Genomic DNA, 16,539 nt, shown 5'->3' with positions numbered 1-16,539 from the left:
AACATTTGATGTGAATATACGTCGTGCTGCAGTGTAGCCTATAGATGAAGGCGCCGCAACTGATAAAATGCGCAGTTGTTTGGTGTGATTTTACGATTCCAAATTTAGGGGGGCCAGAGGGGGGGGGGGGGGGGGGGGCAAGCTTGGTGACACGGGGGCACTTTTAATTTTTTAAAAGTAGTAAATGCTCACCGTAGCGTCATTGGAATTTTTTTTTTTAATATATTCTAATTTTGTCAAGAATTATAAAAAAATCGTCAATCATAATTTGTAATAAAATAGTCTAAATGTTTAGTTTTAAAAACAATTTTAAAAAGCTGGCTATGTCTATTTTGATGTTTCTGCGCAAGTTCAGCAGACAGAGGTTCGGGTTTGTTCCGATCAGAGCTCGTGAGCGGAGAGCACATTTCTGAATATTCCGCTCCGCTCGCTCATTCCGCAGGGTCGCTCGCTCAACCCAGAATGGCCTGCTGGTTCGAAAATATGTGGAATAAGGGCTGCCTCCGACTAATTTTTTTTTCTGGTCGACTAGTAGTTGTTCATTTAAGCCATTCGTGGACAAATCGCCCCTTTATATTAATTTAATTACTTAAATAGGCTATATAGCCTACAGGATAATAAGCGTTATGACCGCACGCATAAAGCTTGCCACAAAGAACCGGTTAAAGTAATGATTATGAATGTGTCTAAATTAGCAAGGAGACATTTAATTGTTTAGTAATAAACTGGTGTTTTCTGTGTCGCTGCAAAGATGAAGTTGACGATGCGGACTCGCCATGAACGCCAGAGAGAAATGCACATTTCATATGGATTACATAATCAGAGAGTAGGCTAGCCTATTTATTTTGGTTTGAATATTTTCGTTTAAAAGTAGACATTTCAAGCTTTCTGTAATATATAGCCTATATTTCTCAAAACTGTGAGGCACAAGCAATGCAAGTGATCGTGCCGGCGCCTTATTACATTGTCTGCTATATATTTGCTTCTTATTCATTAAATACGGGCAATTGATTGATAAAACATTGATCAAAATTAAGATACAATTTATACAAAACGAAAATCTTTTAAAAAGAGTTTTCTATAAAACAAAACTTAATGAAGTCGTCAAAATCATGTTTTACCAAAAACAGCGTCGTTGCTAGGAGGGCGCCAGCGCCTCTGCCTCGCGAGTGGATGATAGCCCTGAAGACGCCTAGCAATGATATACCTTTAGTGGTAGTATACCTTTAGTTAAGTTATACCTTAAGAGTCTTCGTAGCGCGCTAAGAGACAATGTTATCGGAAAATGCAGCCCAGGTATGATGCGTATGATGCGTAATGGAGATTCCAAAGCGCTCTTCTTTGGTCAGAACCATGGAGAGCGATCGCGGATAGGTCTGTCTTATGCACCGAAACTTTTAACAATGCAACAAAATATTTAAAGAGCATCAAGCAATTAAAATCTATATTATGTATACGCACAGATAATATAACAGTAGGCTATATCAGTCAATATTTTTTTTATTAGGTTAAGCAGTGATTGGATAACGTTTTTTTTATTGTTTTTTTTTTACGTTTTTAATTTAAGGCCCACCCACAATTGGTCTGGCCCATCCAAAACTGGAATCCTGGCGCCGTGCCTGGTTGGTCGTGCCAGTTTTGTGGCTATCAAATGTGTAAATAGCATCGCAAGAAGTACACATGACAAAGCCAGCACTTTGGTCATCATCTTTCATTATTTCGGCAAATGTCTCCCACACTTTGCTCTTTCTATTTGTGTATTTGCGGAGCTTCCACTCCCCAGTCTTCACCTTTTCTCTTGCCGCCTCCATCTCTACCTGCAGACTGAGCTCGTGCGTCATCGTACTTCTTGCCAGTTATTCAGCCAATAAAGTAGGCCTATGTATTTCATAGAAAATTGTGTCTAGTACTATATAAATTACAAAGGTTTAATTGGCATCTTTATTTCAAACGACCCGACCGACCGCGACCCGAATATCATTAAAAATATTTTTGGATGACTCGTAACCGCGGGTGACCGCAGGCACCCGCTCATTTTGGATCAACCCCGCGCATCACTGATATATATATATATATATATATATATATATATATATATATATATATATATATATATATATATATATATATATATATATATATATATATATATATTGTGTGTGTGTGTAATATTTTTTTTTTGTTTACAGTATTTCTTTATAAACTATATAAACCTTTTGGTTGACGATTAATGTTTTCTGAAGCTTAGGCACATACATTGTCTGAAATTTGTTTAAAACTTCTGATCCAGGCCCTAATATGTATCATATTTGTGGAAAGTGCACTTGCTTTGCACGATAAATCAGAGCAAAGAAAACTTCGGATGAAGTTCACTGTTCATCTGTCTCTCTCATTCACTCTTCCTGTCTATATTTGCATCTGTTCTGCTAACCCACATCAGATCTCATGTTGAGCAGGACGCCAGCTGGCCGAAGCTTTTCCTTTTATCCTGGGCAAAAGCTTTCCTCATAAATGCAGTGCCGCTTTTTAAACTGAGCATTTAATGTCTGATGGAGAGCAGCTCTGCCGATGTTATCAGGCTTGTTTAACAGGTTTATTTATCACCCTTTGATGGTGGAGCCAGTATCGCTGTTTCTCAGCTCTCTATGTCCTCTAAACACAAGCAAATGTGGAATCAGGCATCTAAAAAGCCCAGCATGCCTTTCCAGGTCATCCACACTCCGGCTTTAAGTTGAGGGATCATGTATCTAGAGTACATGGGCATCCATAAATTATACTTTGAGTACAGTTACAATAAAATCCGAAGCTCGGAAGCAAAACTTTATCATGCCAGTATTCTAAAGACAGTCTGATGTAGGCTACTGTATGAATAAAACCACAAAAGAAAAATATTCATTGCTCAAATCTTATTTATGTAATCTCTCCTGTACAGTATCCCTCACGACCAAACCCCATCAGATGTGACTCCACAGGCCTCAGCACACCAAACCCTGCCTGTGAACTGAAGCTTTGTGGGATGATCACTTACAACGTCCTTGCAGACACGCAGATAAGTGACATTTGACATTCCTCTCCTTACACACTGTTTACATTCCTTTTGAGCGAATGGGGATAATGACAGCATAGTTACTGTATCTGGGTGTTTATGTTTGAGTGATTATAGCCTCTGTTAATAGTGGGGGTGTGATTGTTGTTTATTGGGCTTTTGATGAAGGATCAAGAGGAAGGAGTGATTAGTACATACTTGAGATATCACACACAGGTATCACAGGAATGGGTGGTGTGTAAGACTACTTTCACATCTCAACACTCAAAAACGGCTGCAAATGTGGTAGTATTCTTAAATAAATGCTAAAACAGACCATCATTACTAGCCCAATTTACTGTCATGCTAGAATAAAGGAATAGTTCACCCAAAAAAGGAAAATTCTGTCATTATCTCTTTCTTCTGCTGAACACAAGAGAAGATATTTCGAAGAATGTCAGTAACCAAACAGTTGACGGGCCCCATTGACTTACTATACTTCCATACTACATTTACATTTATGCATTTGGCAGACGCTTTTATCCAAAGCGACTTACATTGCATTCAAGGTACTCATTTTACATTTTGTCAGTTCTTGCTTTCCCAGGGAATCGAACCCATGACCTTGGCGTTGCTAGCGCCAACGCTCTACTGTTAGAGCTACAGGAAAGATACTATGGAAGTCAATGGGTCCCATCAACTGTTTGGTTACCCATATTCTTCAAAATATCAACAATAAGTTCAACAATATTCGTTAAACCTTGCCTTCTCACTGAATATTGTCAAACTTGGGCGCACAGGAGTTTTTTCAAGCTGTCTTCTAAGCATTCCTCAGGTCTGTGTTTCTCCTCTCTCAGCGGCTGGTGAGGCCATCAGTGACTCCTTCTGGTACACCAATTTCTGCTTTCTTTCATCTGTAACTCTGCATTATGGCTTGTTAGCGTCCAACCTCTCTCCTTGTCCATTGTTTTCCTCATTGCTCCTCCTCTTCCTCTTGAGATTTTTCATTGGATGGTTTTGGGTTGAGGGGGATGTTTTCGGAATGGATCTGGCCATGTGTGCATCTCTAAACCATATGGAGACTCTACCTCCCCCTGTGAGACAGACGCTGATTCTTACATACACTCAGTCTTTTTAGTGGAGAAATGTAAACCTATACTCCGGGGCTCAATGATAATGATTTGTTTCTGTCGGCCCAGTCAGGCCAGTAAATGTTATATAGTTGCTCGACCAACAAGGCTTTCAGTTTGCAGTCATACAACTATAATTTTATATACAATTTATGTAATTATATTTATTATATTTGATTAATTATAATCATTTAGTTATTTAATTTATTTAAAAATGCTAATAATTATAGATAGATAGACATTAAAACATTCATTATTTTATGTCCATCAGATAAATTAAATATTTTGACTTTTAATTTCAGTTTAAAAATGGCTTGGTTTTAGTTTTTTAATTTGCAATACATGAAGTTGTTCCTCCATGAAATCTTTGAACTCATAGATGTGTTAGCCAGTTAGATAACTTTATCTGGGTGACATTTAAATCAACAGAATTCACAAAAGCGATGTTTAAAACAAGACATAAAACGTCCAAAAGCTGACCTGAAACATCTCACATTGGTCCTGGTGCATTATTGTTGAGCCCTGTGCTAGTATTTTCTTTATCACTGCATATGTATCATTGGTGTAGTTGATACAGTGTATATGAGTGTATGCTTGCTTATATAGGGAGAAGACACTGGATTTTGCTTTGGGAAATTTAGGGCTTGTCCCTGCTTGTGGTTTTCTACTCATTGCCCGAGTGAATGTGAGAGATGGCTGCATTCCTGCTACAATACATTTGTGCATGGTTTTGATATTCAGTAAAGCATAAATCAAGCCCGAGTTCAAAGATTGGCCTCATTAGACATATGACTGTCTGAGAGCCTATAGCTCGCAGACTGGAACACGTGTGTGTGTGTGTGTGTGTGCGTGTGTGCGCGCGCGCTTACTTTCTTGCTTGCTTGCTTGCGCGTGCATGTGTGTGTGCATGCGTGTGTGTGTGTGTGGATATGCAATTTAACTGTAAATATAACCAAAAAGTTGTAAAGTGTGGACTGAGGTCTGTAAAGTGTGACTAAAACTTTAACAGTTTTGACTCTTCGACTTCAGGTTCTGTCAGTGTGTCTTTGGCCTATATTTTCTGACATTCATCAGACTCAATGGCTTCTTTGCTTTATGGAATAATAGCTAATAGAAAGGATGGGCTTCTGGATCAGGTCCAAAAGAGGCACCCTAACCTGTCTGGACCATGTGCAACTAGATACTCTTGGTTTCAAGTGTTCTTTTATGACCCTACTGGTGGCCATATAGTATTTTATGATAGACATACTGTAAAACAAATAGTCTTAGCAGCACATAAGGATTGAATACATATTCATGAAGCACCCCAGCAAGGTATGAAAGAAACTAGTGCACGAGTCTCAAACTACTGGGCCAAATGTGGACCTTAAAGTTTATCTTTAAATCTGGGATGCAAATTAATGTAACCTGAAAATCCATTGGTTTTCAAAGTAGAGTCCAAGAACCTCCACAGTGTCTCAAAATGGTGCTAGGGGATCCATCCATCCATACATACATACATACATACATACATCCATACATACATACATCCATACATACATAAAATGTATTAAACATATTTACATATAAATGTAAATATTTATTTAACGGATTTAAAAACAAAATCTACTTTTATTCTGAATACATGATGTTAATATAAATATTAAATATATATTTCTATTTAATATTTTATAATATATCTATATTAAATATCTAAATAAATAAATAAATAGAGTATTTAAAGATTTTTTTTTTTTACTGTTTCATTCTGCTTTTTTCTGATTAAAAGATATTAATATCAAATATTTAAAAATAATATTTTATAGTATATCTATATAAAAATATATAAATAAATAAATAAAAACATACATACATACAACAGATTATATTTGACTAATTTATTTATGTTTTTCTACAGTGACAATATTAAAGGTAAATTCTTTAATTAGGAAACAAAATATTTTTCTCACAGTTTTTTATTATTATTTTTTTATACATACAAATAAGTAACTGCCATTATATTACAGTAGTGACTGTGTCTCTCACACGTTTTTATTTGCCATATATGTGAATAAATTGCTATTTATTTCAGTTTTTTATCCATTCAAATAACATCTGAGCATCACATCAAAGCCATATCGTGATGTTTCTGGTCTCTTAATGAGGCGGATACCTGCCTGATCTGCAAGGAGTAAATTACATTGCAGAAATACAATCTCAGGCATCATTAGTCCACTAAGCATGCAGAGCAGTGCACTACGTGTGAGGAAGAGATGAGTGGCTCAGCAACAAAAAGATCAGTCCATGCACCAATAACTGTATTTAAAGTGCATGATTGGACTTAAAAACAATTGTATTTTTTTTTACTCAGTCTACTGGCCCCTGATGGAGAGTATAATTTGGGTTGAAGACCCCTAGTGCAATGCTGTGTGTGTTTGTGTATGTGTGCGTGCGCTGTGTGTGCGTGCGTTTTGTGTGTGTGTGTGTGCGTGTTCCAAACAGACAGACAAAAGGCACATATTTTTGTGTTGGTTTTAAGTGTCATTTGGAGGTAGTTGGTGTGTTTTTTGTTGCTGATGAGCACATCGGCATACTTTAGGCCTTGTGGATTGAGGTGGGCACTGTGCCAAATATCTGCCAGCAGGGGATACGTATCTTTCTGATTGCCGTGGGCAACAAGTCCTTGATTTCCTGGATAACTTGCCAGTTGTGCCAGAGACCACAGACATGCACACGCACAACTGTAATATCATATTCATATTCCCACCATATTACTACTCCACAGCTCTCCTTATTTCTTCTCTCTGTTGACACACTTCCATAACTTTAAATGAGGCACTTGTGTTTATATTACATCAATCAATACTTTTTCCCCCCAAAAGCAAAACTCAGGCAGGCGCATTATTTAAACATGGACTTTAAACTCATTCCATGTCAAAAACACAATTAAAGTGGAGTCGGAATGGCCCTGCAGGGCAGAATAATGAACAGTTTGAGCCATCGGAGCACAGAAAATGAACTTATAATTAAGATTTCAGCATTGCACTAAATCTATACATCATCCGATTGGATTGTGTTTCTCCAAGGAGCATGTGAAGCAATCGCTATTTATTATTCATAACTGCTGAAAACATGAAAACAGTCTTTTGTGTTGACGCAAGGTCTATGATGGAATCGTGGTACAGACACAAGAGGTGACAGCCAGTGAAGAGAGGCCTCAACTAACATGCCTGTAAAAACAAGCTAACGCACCAAAGGAGCAATTACCCATCATGTCAGTGATGTTTTTACAACGCCATGTCAGAAACTCAGCCCAGCCCTGTGAATTCCTAATGTATGACCGACAAGAGAGATATATTTGGTTTAGCTGTTTCTCTTATACTCATCCCTGCACACGTTGTTTTTACTCAAGCCTAAAGCTTGAATTTAATCAAAGCACACTTAAGCTGCAGTATGAACCACTTTGGGGTTTCGTATGCATTAAAAAAACAGCAATTAGTAGCTAGTTTTAAAAGACAAGCCTGGTTAATATTTCCCAAGCTGAGTAGCCATTATCAGCTTTGTTCAAAATGTATTCCTCAATGCATTTAATTGCTTGATAATGCAGTAACAGCACTATTATCGTACAGTGAGTTTTCCTAGTTGTGAAACTGGGCTAAAATGATTTCCAACACAGAGCTAACCTTGCTAAAATAGTTCTTGAAATATTAGGTCTCAAATGTTCTTTGTTGGTGAGCATTTCTTACAGCAATCATACTTTCCATCATTTCTCTGTAGCACCGTCTGCATTGTGTGAGTTCAATCAGTCAATCAGGTATAATGTACAATCAGTCGGTTATTATTGCAAAAAGAACACAGGCTGAGCGATCAGGGTCTGGATTTAACACTGTGGGTATTTTTTTCTTTTTAATTTGTTTTTCATTTTGTAATAATGGCCAGCTGACTGTGCATAATTTATCTTATTTCATGGCTACTTACCAAATGAATACAGAATTGACATGAACTATTGGGTTGAGAGTTGAAAGTTATATTTTGGGAGAGAGGAGGAAGAAAAAAATAACTAGAACAGTATATGAAAATTATTTGCCAGAAACTTCAATCAATTACACAAATTAGTGTTCATATATAAAAATATTTTACCACAGAATGTTGCAACTGACCAATCAGAATCAAGGATTTAAGAGAAACACGTAAAATATCAAGGTTAGGGTATGCAGGTCTGCTTTATACTAAATCTGATTTTTAGACTTTAGATGGCACACACTAAGTTGAAAATGTTGGGATTGGAAAGGTTTATTTAATTTTTTGAAAGAAAACTCCTCAAATGCTCCTCAAAGCTGCATTTATGTGATCAAAATACATAAAAACAGTAATATTGTGAAATATTATTACAATTTAAAACAAGTCTTTTTTAGCATCATTACTCCAGGTTTCAGTGTCACATGATCCTTCAGAATGAATTTTAATATGCTGATTTTCTGCTAAAGAAACTTTCGTTATTGTTATCAGTGTTGAAAACAGTACTGTTTAATATATTATTAGTATTAATTTCTTAAAAAATAAAATAAAATCTGACTGACACCAAACATTTGAAATGGGTTGTGCAAGTATTGCAAGGTAAGTGCAAGTATTCTTCAAGCCTTAAAATCTTATGATTGTTATGCAAAGTGGTCTAAAAAGCTTTCGGATGTGATGAAAAAGCTCCCAAAGCCAGTTTACACAAATCTAATCTACAATCTCTTTTTTCTTTCGGTCTTCTCATCCCTCTTTTTTTTCATTGGTTCTTCGCCTCTTCATCCCTGCAGACACCCACAGTCATGAGGATTTATGTCTCTCTTGGCGTCCTATAGATAGAGCTGACCCAGTGGCCAGAGAGGTCCTGAGACATGAAAGCCTGACCTTACTGTGCCCAGCAGGGCTCTGCACACCTGTGGGTCAGCCAGGAGGCTTTCTCTCTGTCCTTCCACTCATTCAATGCCTTCTTCATCTGTAACTTTAATACTCGCCTTTGTAGCATCTCCCTATAGGGCTATCTGAGGGATTGTCCATGAGATTTTGTTTTGGACTCTAGGTAACTCCATAAATTGTGCTTGGCCAATATGAGATTAAATTGGAAGATTCATTTAATTTAATTTCACATTTTAGTGCAATTAATTATTTTATTTTGTATTTATGCATATTTATTTATTATTGATATTTGATTTATATAAAAGATAATATATAAATAATAAATAAAAAATATAAATATTTTTATATCCAAAATATGTTTTATTATATACAACAAATATATGTATACATTCTTCTACATGTGTGCAGTTCTCTTTATAGCCTCTTGAGTGTTTTTTTTCCCTTTTTTCACTCCATGATGGCCCCATGCCTGACCTTTGACCTAGTTTTTCAAGCTTGTCAGGTCTGTGTATGTGAATGGGGCTTGCTGAATTATAGTGTGTCATGAGTGACAGCTGGCAAGAACCAATAAAGTCCATCCCTGCATTCCTGCAGAAGACCATTAAAGACCTGTCACATCGCTTACTCTGTTCAAACAGGGCAGTTACTTTGTTTTACACTGCTGTTCAAACGCAGCTCTTTGGGAAGGCATGTGACCAGCTCAGAGGTCTGGCTTTTTTATTTGTAAGATCTAAAAACCCTGGTGCTACATGTTCTCTGTGGATTAAGTCCACCTTTTTGACCCCAAATTCTGCTGCTGCTTTTCAAAAGTCACATTTGGAGGTCTCACGTACTTCCACAATAATTGGAAATGATTTTTTTACCAATTAAGTACCTAAATTAGTTCCTAATTTTGTCCCGAGAGATTACATGTGCAAAACTTAAGGAAGTTTTTTGTCACAGCTGGTCAGGCAAGGAAAGAACAGATGGATACTTTTTTTGGTCAAACAAACAACACACGATAATCTAAAACCATAGGAGAAAAAGAAACCGCAACAGCTATAGTCACAAGCAAAAACAATACAGGACCGAGGATGGAACAAAACTGAAGGCTTAAATACACAGGCTAAATGATGAACCAAGCAAGACGCAGGTGAACATAATCAATTAATAAATCAGAAACAAAGGACATAATCAGAAACCAAGGAAACCAAGCAAACAGGAAATAAACACAGGAAGGAATCCAAAGGAAGCTCAACATAAGAGTCCATAATAGAACAGTTTGTGGATTGTCTGTATTTTGGCCATTAGTTTTTTTTGTAATGCAGTGATTTTAATAACTTTTTAATGTCATGATGCTGCTCAGGTGACTTTGATGCACATAATAACTGTGCATGACCTCAAAACATTACAATATAAAACAAAGTCAGTTACCAAGGATAATGTTGCATATTGTTTATATTATAATTTTGCAACACGTTTAACCACTGAAGAAACATTTGAAATTCAGAATGAATAATACAAAAAAAAAAAAAAAACAGACAAACCTCTTTACAAAGAACCAAATGTCTTTAACTCAGTTTGTGCCTAAAACATTATATTGAATTATCTTCATTTTTTTAGTTGCTGCTCTCTCTTTCTTACTTTTCTTTTCACTCTCTCTCCCCATCCATCTTCTTGCTGTAACTGTGAGCCAACCTGTTGTAGCTCTTCCACACCCCCTAAACTTTCCCCTTTAGAGGTATTTGCTTCATTCATTCACTCTCTCTTTCCCTCACACACCCTTTTGCTCTCTTGGATTCTCACACCCCTCGTCCTGGGACAGTGTACTACAGCGTGTGGAGTCCCGTAACCTGTGCTTGGATTGTATTATTACCTGACGGATCTGCAGCGGACTGGGTCTGTTTCCCGTGGACAGCAGTTTTTGCATTCGAGAGGAGGATCATGGTGCAGGGGACAGTGGGACAGTGGGAAAGGTGAGAGAGGGTCTCTGTATGAACTTTGCAGCCCAATGCCTCACAATGCAGAAAGCTGTATATCTATCTAGCTCACTGCCAAGTTTCTTTCTCTCGTTTTCTTTTTCTTGCGCACTCTGGATGTGGGCCATTCTCTCAGAGTTTCTAAGCCAGTAGTTCTCAACTAGTTTGGCTTCAGGATTTAGACTTTCTTGGATATCAAGTGCCAATCCATCTCAGTAGAATAAATATTTAATCTAGTTTGATTTGTATTTTTACCCTGTGTAGTGTGGTGCATGGTTTTTGAGGATGAAGTAATACTATGCAACCTGTCTATGTTAGCATGCGTCTAATTTGGCTAGCTTCAACAGAATGACTCTAATATGAACTGACTCTAAAATATTGTAGAGTTCGATTGGGTGCATAATGTTTTCTCATCCTTTAAAAGATGAGATCTTTCCCACTCACAGCGACCCAATAAAAACAGACCTGCGGCCCATTTTAGGGTCATGACCCTTAAGTTGAGAACCACTGGTCTAAGCTACTGCAATTTTGCGTTTTAAAGTTCATTTTCTCAAACATCTACTGATTAGAACTGGTATAATTTGACCCAAGTTCATTTATTTGTTTAATGCATTTTTTGATTAGGTAATTGTGGAACAAAATCCGAGACTCAATCCACCATGTGCCTTTCCACTCCATTTACCTCTGCGTCTGACGGCTTCAATAGCCCTGCTAATGCAACTAAAATGCCTTGAACAAAATAATAGAGTGTGTTTGTGATGCCTCCAGTCTGATAGCTTATTCCTTCACGCACAGGCTTTTACACGCCCCTCGAAGTTGAACGGCACTCCGGCTTTAGTCGTACTGCCATAGATGAGCCGCATAAAGTCACTTCATCACTGCACGTTGGCGGCTTGCCTCTTCCTAACGCTGATAAGCCTCCACAAACAGCGTCCTTTACGGCTTTTATTGTGAGCAAGCGAGTACTGAGAGTATGCGTATGGACATTTGCATTACAGCAGATGTTTTGTGAGGACTCTCCTCCCAGTATCTTAAAAACATTCATCGCTGAAGCGTCATTTAAAGATTTTTGGCTGATCTCATGAATGGCCGCTATTGAACTTTGTGTTCATGTTTGATTTTGTGCATTCACCATTGCGCTCCATGCAACAATTGCGTGGACTGTTTGGATTGGCGTCTCTCCATGTGCGCGCTAGTGCATTTTTGGACGCTTTCAAGAAATGTTGTTTAACTGTGCGCTTAACTCTTAATTTAGAGCCACACAGATAATCTCCTGTGAAGTGACCGTATGCAGAAACGGCTAACAAACAGCAGGGCTTGTAGAGAGAGCAAGAAGGAGAATTGGGTCGGCTCCTGTACCTTTACAGTCCTTTAAAGTGTGCAATCCAGCTGCACACTCACCTCTCCGGTCGGCCTGCGCTTGTGAGATTACATTATCTGTATGCTGTGTGCAAGTTGCTGTGTGGCAGACATAAAAAAAATATATAGCTTGAGTCACAGCGGTCGCACCTTCCTTTCTGTACGTGGGCACGAATTATCGGTCGTTCAATCAGATTCATTCATAAATCGCACAATCAGACGGCAGTCTCCAAAGTGCAGCGATTCAAAAAGTCTTATCTGCACCGTCCAGAGAACCGGAGTCCATGTAAAGTCATGTAAACTAACTGTGGTACAGAAGTGCTTGAGGTTACATGCTCGAACAGGACTGAGTTTGAGTGGTATGTGCAGAGTTCATGGCCACAAAGTTGTTTGATGAAAAATCTGACAGCGTTCCACTGCGTCTGATGCTTTCTGTGCTAACTTTGTATGCTAAGGGCTGCTTAGAAGTGTCTTTCGTGATAATATAAAGTTTTAGCACTACTGTATGTAAAAATGCTTTATAGACTCTCGTGCACCCCAGAGAAGTTTGTTAAAGTCAGCGAACCCTTGCAGCTGCATTAATTTTGTGGACTGTCAGACTCGTTCCCTGCACATTAGAGATGGCAGTTGTGCAGTAAACCATTGCATTTGGATGGTTGTGGTTTCTGCACAGCTTGACAGTGCTGTCTGTTGGTTGAACAGAGACTCGCTAGTCGTAAATATTCCCTACTGATGTAACCTGACAAAGCCATAGCGGTTCTGTGCGAGATCATTGATTCCATATGCTATGTAGTTAGTTAGCACAGTATTTGGAATGACAGTTTTTATTTGGAGAGGAAGCTGTTCACCTGTCTGATGCTTCTGGATTTTGTATGCTTTTACAGTTTGAAATTAGTCCATAGTTGAAATTAGTCCATAACTATTTTGCCATAGTTAAAGCTTCTCAGGTGTTAGGAGATTTTATTTTCAATTCTGTTCTATTGGTCCAGGATTTACAACAACTCAACTTCAGGAGAATATGGAAGCCTGTTTAACGTCACATTGTGAGAAATAAAGTCACAATTACAAGAAGTAAAGTAACAATTGTGACATATGCTCACATTGTAAGATATCAAGTCACCTTTATGACATAAAAAGTCACATTGTGAGATATTAAGTCACAATCACAAGAAATAGTCACATTGTGAGATATTAAGGGCCAGATTTACTAACAGCTTGCGCCAGCGCAAACCCTCTTTTGGCGTTAAAAAACTACTGTCAGGATTTACTAGACACGCAGTGAAAAAATAGTGCTGAAAAGGCATGGACAGGGTTATTATTGTAGCTGACCTAATTGCATATGCTTTCGTAGGAGTTTCCCTTTCAGATGTAAAATTTATGGGAGGAGAGCATTTAAATGAATCAGGTGCTTTACAAAGGTTTGCGCTCGTCAATTTATTGGTATTTGCGCCATTATTTACCGCCCCAAAAAAAGAATGTCTTAAACCAGAAGCAAATCTTCGCGCAGAACTTTCCACTCCCATCTGTGCTTTTTTAAATTGTTCTCTCATGCTAATTTGCCCTGTTTAGTAAATCTGGCCCTATGTCACTATCATACATTTCACCATCCAAAAAAATAAAGTTGCAATCAAAGTGACGTGAAGGCCAAGTATGGTAACCCATACTCGGAATTTGTCATCTGCATTTAACTCATCCAAGTTAGTGCACTCACATTAGGAGCAGTGAGAAGTGAAAACACACACACACACACACTGCAAACCATGGACACACACAAACCCAGAGCAGTGGGCAGCCATTTTTGCTGTGGCACCCAGGAAGCGATTGGGGGTTAGATGCCTTGCTCATGGGCATCTCAGTTGTTTCCTGCCGGTACTGAGAATCAAACCTGCGACCTATGGGTTACAAGTCCAACTCTCTAACCAGGCCACAACTGCCCCAAATTGTGACATACAGTCACATTGTACGATATTAAGTCACAGTCACAAGAAATGAAGTCACAATTGTGATATTTACAGTAAATTCACAATCACAAGAAATATAGTTGCAATTATGACCTATACAGTCATACTGTGAGAAATTAAATAACAATTATGACATTGACCCCTAGTTTCATAGACAAGGCTGAACCCTAGTCCCAGACTTAAATGCATGTTTTGTATATTTGATATATTTTAAGATATGTCAGTGCAATTTTGCTTTTCAGTTTTTTCCATAGTCTGGGACTATGGGCTTAAGCCTTGTCTGTGAAACCGGGGGATAAAGATACATTGGTAAAACCCTAATTTTACTTTCAGATAAGTGAGGATTTTAGTGATAATGGAGAAGTTACATCAATGAATTGGTGTCCTTGAGGGGAAACTCATCCAACTTCTTAAAAAATCTAGAACCTTCTGTCCTAAAGGCAGATTGTACTGTATTTTCACTGCAGTTCTCACCTTACTCTCTAGCCCACACACAGACATAAGTAATAATGAGCAGTCTTGGTGTCTTTCACAAAGGTCAAGTTTGTTGTGAAACTTTGACCTCAATGTCAACTGCCATGTGTGACGTAACCTGCTAATAGTGTCAATTCACTGTCTTTGTACTCGTGGGAACAACAATGTGTGAAGATGCACTATAAATATATATAAAAAAATAACAAGTTTGATTAATGCCTTTGCCTAGATGCTTAAGGTTATTCATATCACAGTTCACAGAGATAACACATAGAAGATCTTGTCATAATATACACATGTAAACGTGTTTTTTGATGAGAAACCTACTAAAAAGTCCAACTAAGCAAACTTACAGAGAAAACTTAGCTGGTAAAGCTGGCCGAACAAGGAAGTCTTGCCTAGTTAAGCTAGTTCACTAGCATCCCATGTTGAAGACCAGAATCCAAAACACTATAAATGATGATGGGCAGCTGGTGTTTGTCATTATTTACTTGTTCCAAACCAGTTTGACTTTCTTTCTTGAATATAGAACACAAAAAATATGTTTTCTTTTCCATACATTGCTCGTGTATAATGACCACGGCAGTGGCCTAAAATGACAAAAAAAAGCACCATAAAAGCATGATGGTTCCTATGACATACATACGCATGTGTAATAATATAGTTTTCTGAAGACATACAACAGCTTTTTTTGCAATACTGTTTAAAAGTTTGGGGTCAATGTTTTTGCACAAAGTCTCACCAAGACTGCATTTATTTTAATCAGAAATACAGTAAAAATTGTAATATTGTCAAATATTATTGCAATTTAAAACAACTGTTGTCTATTTTAAAATATTCATATGATCCAACTGAAATTAGTCTAAAATGCTGATTTGCTGCTTAAGAAACATTTCTTCTTATTATTATCAATGTTAAAAACAGTTGTGCTGCTTAATATTTTTGTGGAAACTGAAATAAATAGTTTTTCAGGGTTCTCTGATAAATAGAAAGCTCAAAAGAACAGCATTTATTTGCGATAGAAATATTTTGTAACATTATAATTTACAGTCACTTTTGATCAATTGTGTCATGTTGCAACTCATTTTTGGGACCTTCCATTATATGGAAGAACAGCATGTACATCATGATACAATTATCATTCTTTTTACTGTACAGATTATTATTGTATTACTATTTTATTATTGTCCTCTGTTGAATTTAATCCTGAGACGAATAAACTTAAAAGAATAGCATTGTGCAGTACCCCAGTTCCTTAACCTTAAACAATTCTCTTTTATTTGAATAATACCTGTCTCCATCTGAGAGCTATTCATTTCTTAACCGGCGCTCAGCGGGCCTGCACAGCCATTTCTGACAGGATAAATGCGGCGGATTATACAGGCGATTTTCAGCGAAGATTCAGCGATTACATTGACTCTGCTAACAGAACAGATCAAAATGATTATTCTGAATGTGTGTATATGCATATGTATGACGATACCGATCTCTCTCTTCCTCTGTCTTACAGATAAAAGGGAGAGAGCATAGCAGCTAAATAAATTGGAGAACAAGCCCGTCTCAGGACATCAGTCCAAGGAAGAGGATCTGCCAGGAGAGAGATAAGAGGGGGAGGACAGGGAACGAAAGAGAAAGTCAGAGGACGAGAGAGAGAGAATGGGATTTTGCGGCATAGGCCTATGGATCTTCCTCTTGTCCCTGTCTCTCTCCCATCGAAACGCCACTGCAGAGGCTGAAGGTAGACT

General features: G+C 37.8%; 1 protein-coding gene across 1 annotated transcript in view; it reads left to right on the top strand.

The window, feature by feature from the left end:
• Positions 1-10,797: 10,797 nt before the first annotated feature.
• Positions 10,798-16,539, top strand: part of col7a1l (collagen type VII alpha 1-like) — a 67,468-nt gene continuing 61,726 nt past the window's right edge. The window contains exons 1-2 of the mRNA XM_084111880.1: positions 10,798-10,997; positions 16,305-16,532. Of these exons, the coding sequence (XP_083968006.1) occupies positions 16,451-16,532 (82 nt within the window). The 5' untranslated portion in view covers positions 10,798-10,997; positions 16,305-16,450. The remainder of the gene's footprint in view (positions 10,998-16,304; positions 16,533-16,539) is intronic.

The sequence above is a fragment of the Abramis brama genome, assembly GCF_963993115.1.
Source record: "Abramis brama genome assembly, chromosome: 4".
In the NCBI taxonomy this organism is placed as follows: domain Eukaryota; kingdom Metazoa; phylum Chordata; class Actinopteri; order Cypriniformes; family Leuciscidae; genus Abramis; species Abramis brama.
This window is presented reverse-complemented; position numbering and strand designations above follow the sequence as displayed.